A 9,536-nucleotide genomic window follows, 5' to 3' on the forward strand; every position below is an offset into this window, starting at 1 on the left:
ACCGTTCAAACGATTTGAACAGTTAACCAGCCGGTTCAGCGGTTTACTGACCAAAATCAATGGTTTTAGGGAAAAAGCAGTTTTGGAGAAAAACGGAACCGATTAGATAACCGTTTCTCGGTTTTTTCAGTCTAACCGTCCGGTCCAGTCCGGTTTTGAAAACAATGGTTTGACAAACTTTTCTTGTGATGATCTATGCTACTACACAATTTGATAGGGTTGATTCACTTTCATCTTCTATTAGAAGTTGTCTATTTGATGATTTTATGTATATCCCAAAATTAAGAATTCAATATTGTCATAGTTGGGCTGAGAGTCTTAGCATGTGTTCTTGTATTGGGTTTGAGGCAAAGTGGGATATATCCTCCCATATGTTCCTTATTTTTTTATATTTAATTTGAAATAAAATTTTAAGGTGGCCAGCCACCCCTCACTATAAAAAAGGTACATAGACTGAGAGAAACCTTATTGATGGTCACAATCCATTGGTATATATGATTTGTACTGATGGATGTATATATATATATATGCATTTGTCACTATATGTCTTATCAAATACCGATGGAATGATCAGTTTGTCGCCAAAATCCAATATATACCAACGACAACTTTTAGGGAAAATGACCGATACCCCCAATGTCAGAATTTATAGGTTCAATATACGGTCGGGATAGATGCCAGCTTGGAATAATGTCAATTCATGGGCAGACATGAGTGCAGAGAATGTGAGTATCGATCCATTTAAATATTTATAACCCTGCAGTGTAAATCAGAAATCTGCATTGGACAAATCCATACTTTTCCACAACTTTTACTAATAATCAAAATCCGTTGGTACAGGTGATGTTTACTTATGGATGTTTGCATGCACCATTAATATATTGTAAAGTATTGACGAAAGCATTAGACCGTCACTAAAACCAGTAAATGTAAACGGTTGCTATATGTCTTATATAATACCAACGAATCTTAGTATACTGCTATTGGTTCACACTCTACTGACAAAATATATAATTCATTTCTATAATATATCGACAGTGAAATAATTTGCTGTCAAGTCCTATTTATACCATCAGTATATGTCTTATAAAATACCAATTGTTATTAATTAGCCACTATAGTTCAACAAATTTTTATGGAGCAATTAGTATGTCACTGTATAACTTTAATATATTCTATCAAAATTTTATTTTAGATATATACTATATATTTTTATTATTATTATTATTATTATTATTATTATTATTATTATTATTATTAGATATATATATTATAGGTTTACTTTCTTATTGAGGTGAAAAAGGATGTTTTTGACAAAAATTAAAAAGATCATAAAAACCTTGATTTTATGCATTATATTATATAATGCATAAACAAATTTTATATGCATATTGTATGAGATATAATTAATTAAATATTATATATATATATGTATGTATGTATGTAACTATTTATATATAAAATATATAAGTCCAGAATGCAGCTTGGCTCGATCCATGATCACCCCTAGTCTTTTTTTCTTTCTTTCTTTCTTTCTTTTTTTGAGAAATGGGTGGCTTCAAACCAATGTTTTTAACTTGTTGGCTCAACTAGGGGTGATCATGGGCTGACCTGGGGCGAGCCTAGGTCGGGCTTTGCACTTATATTTAAATATATGTGGTCAGGCTTAAAGTATTAGACCTAGGCCCAACCCTAAAATTTGCAAGCCTGATGCAGGCCTAGGCCCACATCCTAATGTTCTTACCAAAAATTGCATCCTAATGGGAAATGAATTTGGTTGCATTATGACGATCTAAACAAACCCTTAGGTTCTTGATAATCTTGATCTTAGTCCCTGGTTCAGAACTAACGAGTCCAAAAGAGTAGCCAATTTCTCTCTATGAACCTTCACCATCTACTCCAAAAGCAATAGCCAATTTCTCTTTATGAACCTTCACCATCAGATCCTTTTCTTCCTCCTTCACTCACCAATCCAGCATGACTGGAAGCTTGCAAAACTAAAAGCAATGTAACTCCAATAGGGGATATCCCAACATTGAAATTCTTAGAGAAGAGCCTTAGTGCTTCGTTTCCTTGTCCAAGGAATCCAAATGCAGCAATTGTGGTGTTCCAAGTAACAACATTTTTTTTCCTACGTATTATTGAATTTACATTATGCCTCTGATCCCACATTTAGCATACATATCAATCAGAGCTGTTGATACATAAACATTAAATTCAAAATTTCCTAATTATTAACTCATGGACCCATTTCCTTGGGAGAGCTCCAAATTGAGCACAAGCTAAAAGAATGCTTGTAATAGTGATTGAATTTGGGTGGACATTCAACATCTGCATTTGTTGGAAAAGAGAAATTGTCATCTCTGTCAGCATGTTTTGATTTCTACTCTCTAGAGTCTCATCAATTTCCTTTTAGATTCAATTTCATTCATTCTGTTATAAATAGTTGTGAGGGCAATAGAAATAGAAGCATTTAAATTGACACCAGATTTTATAGCAAGTCCATGAATGGAGAGAGTAAGATCAAGATGACCAATGTGAGAGAACACAGGGATCAAACAAAAAAGCGTGAACCAAAGAGTGTCATAATGAGATAATGAGATAAGAACTCCTTGTATTGTTACAATTTAGATCTCCTACCCACACCTACCAATGCCTCGCTACAGCTGTACATTGAGAACATCTTCCGTATTTTCATGTTATCATTCATGGGAAGATGTTCCCAATGTACAACTGTAGTGTCATGTGGATAGATATGGGTAGGATTCGTGTGGGTGTAGGAGATTTGAATTGGTTTTGTTAACACTTCTATCACTAAGCTGATCAATCCCAACTAACATACAACATGAGCCTTTTGGATTGTTTAATATATTTGTGTTTGATTCTAATCTTTTAATAAAAAGTGAAGGCTGCACTTGAAAACGATGCAAATATGTAGAGTGTAAAATGATCCATATAAATTGCAAAGTTGGGTTAGTTTGCACTGACAAATTTACCTTTTTACCAAACAGACTTTTAGCCGTAATGGATGCAAACACAAATTCCAATAAAGCATATGCCTTTTTTTTATCAAAAGCCCACTTGAATGCAAATTTACTTCTTTTTTATTAATTTACTTTTACATCTTATTATCAATGTAAATATGCAATGGAAAATGTGTTTTCTGTCATTTGTCACTGCATAAATGTAATGTTGCCAAACACAAGCAAAAGTGAACCAGAATGCAAATTTACCTTGAACTGGGATTTACACTCCATTTGCATTGTTTCCAAACGCAGACGAAAGTAATACTTTTGCAATTTTCAGGAAACGATGAGGAAAGTCCTTAATGAGTCTATTAGTATAGACAATTCACATTGACATCTTTCTTGGGAAAAAGGATGTGTGCGATGTATGGGAAAGGTCGTCATTTCTACTAAAGAATATGGTGCTACATCATCTCATCTTAATTGATGCAATGTGATGTAGAAGTTGAATTTTTTAAGGACAAAATTCAAGGATAGGAGGAAAATACTTGTTACTACAAAAGTGGTTTCCTGAAGATAATGTTATTGATTTGATAAGTACAACACAACGCATGATCAATGGGGAGGTACATATACTTGTGTAATTTAAAATTCATAATTGTAATCAACAATATGGCAGATGTATCTCTTATAAAATTTCATATTTTTAATAGACTCCTAATTCTAGTAGTACTATACATAACTCTCCAAATGGATGATCACGCTCCTCATATTCAAGTCATTATGTTACCACATAGCAAGATGGTAAGTGATTAAAGCGATTTCTCTAGTTTTTTCATCTTTTCCTTTGTGTCTATATACAAAATTAATTTTAATTTAAACTAACTACTTAAATCTATTAATTTGTATGCAGGTGTGATTTAGGAAGTTGGAAGTTTGAACAACTAAGAGCAAAACCCATCTTTTAAACTTCTTTTTCTCTTATTAGAATACATTGCAACTTAAACTATTTAAACTAGATAATTAAACATGCATTTTTTTTATATTTAGGGTTATGTGTACTTTTGCTTTAATGAAATGAATTTTGCATATATGATTAACAAGATGATGTTTTGCTTAAAATACTTGTTTCTAAAAGAAGAAATAGGGAGAAAAAACCACTAATTAATGGTTTCTAAAAGAAGAAACCATCACTATTGCAATATGTACCAACACTTGCCTCTATTGGTAAAAGCTATACCAATGGTTCTTCTTCTTTCTACTTTTTTTTTTATTTTTTATTTCTTTCTCATTAATTATGTTACTCCCCACAATGGAAAAAAAAAAAAAAAGTATCTTTAATTACTCTTTTCTCTTTATTTTTTCTAAGCACGTAGTGTCTTTCATATTAGGAACCCCAAATGATAAAAAGGAGTTTGCTGGATCTGTTCACCACAAAACATTGCTGGTCACACTCATTTAACCGCATGATGAGAATATCCGTGACCACAACACAACTGATGTTTCATATCATATGTGCGGCTGAGGCTGAGTAAACGTGGCCAATAATGTGTTGTGATTAGTAAATCTGGACTCTATAAAAGTGATACCTTTGCCTTGGACATTGTAAAGCTACTATACTATTAAGTTACAGCAAAAGAGAAAAAGAAAAGTAGGTTTTATAAGGACTTATGCTTAATTTCTTTATATCAAAACTGTGCATTCTCTCTTAAAAGCTAAAAGCACATGCAGTAATTTCAGATTGTTTACTTTTAGGACTGTTGCTTTAGACCCTACCATACGAAGGTTTAAATGATCAACTTTGCCTTATGCCAACTACTTTTCATTTTTCTTTTATTGATAATCACAACCTTTCAATTTCTTTTTTCGGAACTCTCACTTTTCTTAAGAGTCTGTTTGGTTTGTGGGAATAGAAGTCTAGACTCCATTCTGATTCTAGCTGTTTGGTTGGTTAAAATTGGAATCCTATTCTCATTCGTGGTAGAATGGCATTTCTCTATTTGAGTAAATAGCCATTCCCTCCCCTCTCCTAGGAATAACAATCTATTCCAACTAATTCTGATTCTGATTTCAATTCGAGTCTAAAAACTAAATAGATGAGGGAAATAGATCATATCAAGGGATTCTGATTCCGGTTCCAACTCCGATTCTGATTTCAACCAAGAACCAAATGGACCCTTAATATATTATATTAGGTTATGAATAAGTGCCTTTCTAAAACCCTAGTTACATCACTTTTCCCTGCTTTCAAGTCATCAACTAATATCTTTTTTGCAGCAAAAAAAAAAAAAAAGTCATCAATATCTTTTTTTTCTCTATTTTGTTTGTTTTTTTTTTTTTTCTGAAAACCCTAACGCTGATACCATTGCATGAAACTCCAATATTACATAACATCCTCCCTTAGAAGATTACAAATAAATTCTGGAGATCTCGAGCGCATAAAAAAAATCAGTAATCGGCAAAGCATACTTTCAAGTTTCAATATCAAAATCAAGCATAAGACAAATCAAAATAAAACTCTGCCTTTGTGGAAGCGCATTATCAGGTGCGTTGTACATTAAAAAACCGCCAAAAAAAAGCATTAAAAAACCAAAGCACTAAGTCAAATGATATTAGAATAAAACTCTGCCTTCTCATTTTCCTTTCAATGGTTCACAAATCACCCTAAACACTACTTTTCTCTTTGTATATAACTCCAGTGGAATTCTAGCATGGAAAGCTTTACAAAAATATTCACACAACACAAGTGGGCAGTAAGCAGCTTGAGAAGAACTCAAACATCCTTTTCTGCAAAAAAAAAAAAAAGGGACAAATAAATAATGACAAAATATATAAATCACATGGAAACCTGAAAAATAAGAAATAAAACTCAAACCCAATATATTGAACAACAACAACAACAACAAAATTAAAACTAATAATTATAATATATAATAGCAGGAGGAGGAGGAGAGGAGGAAGAAGAAGAATAATGAAAGGGTGGGGGCCGGCAACTTACCCTCTTAGGCTTGCTGTAGAGGAGATCAGGTGATATTCTGTATAAATCTTCGTCAACAGGTTTAGGAGCCCTGGGTGGTGGTGGTAGTGATGATAGCGAGTGAAGATAAGGTGGTTGTTGTTTCAATGGCGTTTCTGTCATGTCATAGACACTACCTTGTTTTTTCTGTTGGTTAACATGCTGTGTATAACGTTCTTCAGTTCCCTTTGTCTGCATTTTACATTAATTCCTCTCAGTCAGTATGATTCCCACCATGATCAGTTGCTTTTTCTTCCATTAACCATACATATATACACAGAAGAGATCTGAGCATTCGTTTATGCTAATTTAAGAATAAGAAATCAAAAACAGCACCCATTTGGAAAGAAATTAAAAAGAAAGTCTATGTTTGAATTTAGCTACCGACCTTGAGAGGAACAACAAGAGATCTGGGTGGCTTCTCTAGATCATCGTGGCCATACAAATCGCCAATAACGTATAGATCTCGTTCATACGAGGCGCTATAGCAAAGCAACCCAGCTTGCCTAGCTGACTGAAAACACTGAGTAACTGGGAGATCATCTGTGTAGTCCCAGTTCCCAAATGCTGGAATGTGGCTTCTTCTGTGTTCCTAAACAAACAAAGAACAATCAAGAAAATAAGAAGATATTGAATAAGAATCAAGAAAATGGAAGAAAACGGGTGGTGGGTAATTCATGGGATTGTTGCTTCTACTTACAAAATCCATTGTTTGTGATGGTGGTTGCAAGAGGAAGTGCAGACGATATTGGCCTGAGTGAAAGTAGTCAAAAGATGGAGGTAGACTTATAGAGCTCAACTCAACACAAAAAGAGAGTGTCTTTTGTTATTTATGGTGGGACGCGGACGTGGGGGAATTTATACAAAAGCGAAGACTTTAAAAGGAGAGATTCTGGGAACCCAAAGAAAATGTAAACTGTACCCAATGAAATACAACAGTAGAGGGGAGTTTAGAATTCTTAGACTCTGCCGAAAGTGAAAGAGGGAAGCGGGGTTGGAGGTCCGTCCTTCCAATCTTCAACAGTTCAACTTTTCACTTTTGCTTTTGATAGTTGCTTTTGCTTTTTGTCTGTCGCCGTGTTGCTGATATGTCTCTCATCTCGATGGTCTCTTGCCGGTAAATAAAGTTTTCTCGCATCTCAAGACTGGAAATAGCCTTTTCTTTTCTTTTTTTTTTCTTTTATCTCTCGTGTATGCTCGTAAGACAAGGTAAAGGTGGGAGTAGAGAGGGGCAAACTGGAATGTCTTTTTTGGTAAGACCGGTTGAACCAGTGAATCTGATTAAAACAAGGTTCAAGGTGTCATTATAGCCAGTTTTCTTTTATTTTTTTTGGCTACACATCTGACATCCCCCAAACCCTCACTCCCCAAGACTGGAAATAGCCTTTTTTTATCTCTCGTGTATGCTCGTAAGATAAAGTAAAGATGGGCAAACTCGAGTGTGTTCGGTTGAACTAGTGTATCTGGTCAACACAAGGTTCATCGTATCATTATAGCCAGTTATTTTTTGACTTGTAATTTGGGCCTAGTGCCATTTTGATCCTAAATGCTTCAGTACTTAACTTTCAAAACATGCCAATCTATTAACAGTCCATTAACGGAAGGTAGGGATGGATTCAAGTTAAGCTAAGCCAGATATTTGATTATTTGAGCTCGGGTTGCTGAAATAGTGTTAGGCTCGAGCTCGACCTCAGTTCGGTTCAAAAGCTTGAAAGGTCGATCTCAGCTTGGTTCAAAATCTTGGAAGTTTGATCTCGGCTTGGCTCGAGCTCGATTGCAAGTCAAGCTTTTTCTAAAAAATAAAAATTATATATGTATATATATATATATTTTACATACAAAAAATAAGAATTATAAAAATGATTTATTATTGTACATAAAAACTAAATATTATTATATATATGCATGTATGTGTATAAGTTATTATTATACATATATAATAAAAATATTATGTATGTATGTATGTACGTATGTATGAAAAATATGATTCAACCTCACACCCATTTGAATGTAGTGGACAAAAGTGGGGCTCGAGAATTGATGTGTACTCGAATCATAGGAGCTAGTAATCGCCGATATGCTCATATTGGTGACGTTATTGTTGTTGTAACCAAAGAAGCAGTGCCTAATATGCCTCTAGAAAAATCTGAAGTGATTAGAGTTGTAATCGTACGTACATGTAAAGAACTCAAACGTGACAATGGTATGATAATACGATATGATGACAATGCAACAATTGTCATTGATCAAGAAGGAAATCTAAAAGGAACTCGAGTTTTTATGCGATCGCTCGGTAATTGAGACAGTTGAATTTTATTAAAATAGTTTCATTAGCCCCTGAGTTGTATGTATGTATGTATGTATGTATGTATGTATGTATGTATGTATGTATGTAATAAAAAAAATTATTTATTTATTATACTAGGCTCAATTAGGTTTGTGAGCCCTTAGAAGCCGAGCTTCACTAGGCTCGAACTCAACTCAGTTAGCAAATAAACCTATATATTGGGCTCAAGGTTGGTCCGAAGCTCGGTTTAAACCGACCTGAGCCAAGCTTTTCACAAGCTGAGCTCAAATAGCTCGTGAGAAGTGCAACTCGTGGCCACCCCAAGGGAAGGTACTACATTGACACGTTTTTAAAACCTGAACTTTCAAGAGTAATTTTGACATTTTCAAAAGTCTTAAATCGCACAACACATAACTGATGGACCATTAACAAAAGGTACTAGATTGACACGTTTTAAAAGTTTGGATACTGAATTGTCGCGTTTTAATGGGGACCAAAGTAGAACTAGGTTCAAAGTACAAGATACTAATCAAGTTTTTTCCTTTTTTTTTTTCATGGGGCTATACATCCCCCAAACCCTAAGGCTATGTTTGTAAAGGTTTCCCTTTCTTTCCCTACATTTTCCTTTAAACCAAACATAGCCTAACTCCCCAACCTCAGATCTGGGATTCAATCTGAAGTCTTCACTACAACCAGTTGAAGACCTTACCAACCAACCGGTTGCAACCTTGCATTATATCTAGAGTATGGCAAAGACAGTTTTACAAGTTGTGCTTGGAAAATGTATTTTTAGGACAGGTAGGACTGATTAGGATTTATATGGACAAACCAGGAAAATTCATATAATTACTCTCATCAATGATACTTCGGATGAAGCCATAAAAACGATATTACTATAAATTGTTATAGAATACGATCATCTCCATGTGAATTTAGCATATATGTACAAGAGATATTCCAGGACGAATTCAAGTCCATGATTGCAATCACTTGTTTGGAAGCACTCAAGATCCAAATTGAAGAATTGGCAAGATTTAGAATTTATCATGAAACAACTTGAAGGAGGATATGTGGTGAGAAGTGTCAATCTTGTACCCTACCATAAAGGGCAAATTACTTAATGTCCCAATTTAGGAGGGTAAATATATATATCTTCCCTGTCTAGGGAGGGGTAATTGCTAAAGTAGACTCACTTACAAGCTTGGCAGTTTCTTTGATTCTCTAATTTGAAAAGATTGTGATTATCATAGTGGGGAATGAATGGTTT

At 34.3% G+C, this 9,536-nt stretch overlaps 1 protein-coding gene across 1 annotated transcript; it reads right to left on the reverse strand.

The window, feature by feature from the left end:
• Positions 1-5,470: 5,470 nt before the first annotated feature.
• Positions 5,471-6,838, reverse strand: LOC104586969 (uncharacterized). Its single transcript, XM_010244381.2, has 4 exons — positions 6,683-6,838; positions 6,371-6,574; positions 5,965-6,174; positions 5,471-5,753 (listed from the first exon to the last, which is right to left on the reverse strand). Exons 1-4 carry the CDS (start codon positions 6,689-6,691, stop codon positions 5,700-5,702), a joined length of 477 nt encoding a protein of 158 aa, XP_010242683.1. The 5' UTR covers positions 6,692-6,838; the 3' UTR covers positions 5,471-5,699.
• Positions 6,839-9,536: the final 2,698 nt, after the last annotated feature.

Source organism: Nelumbo nucifera, chromosome 5 (assembly GCF_055504915.1).
Source record: "Nelumbo nucifera cultivar China Antique chromosome 5, China Antique-T2T, whole genome shotgun sequence".
NCBI classification, from domain to species: domain Eukaryota; kingdom Viridiplantae; phylum Streptophyta; class Magnoliopsida; order Proteales; family Nelumbonaceae; genus Nelumbo; species Nelumbo nucifera.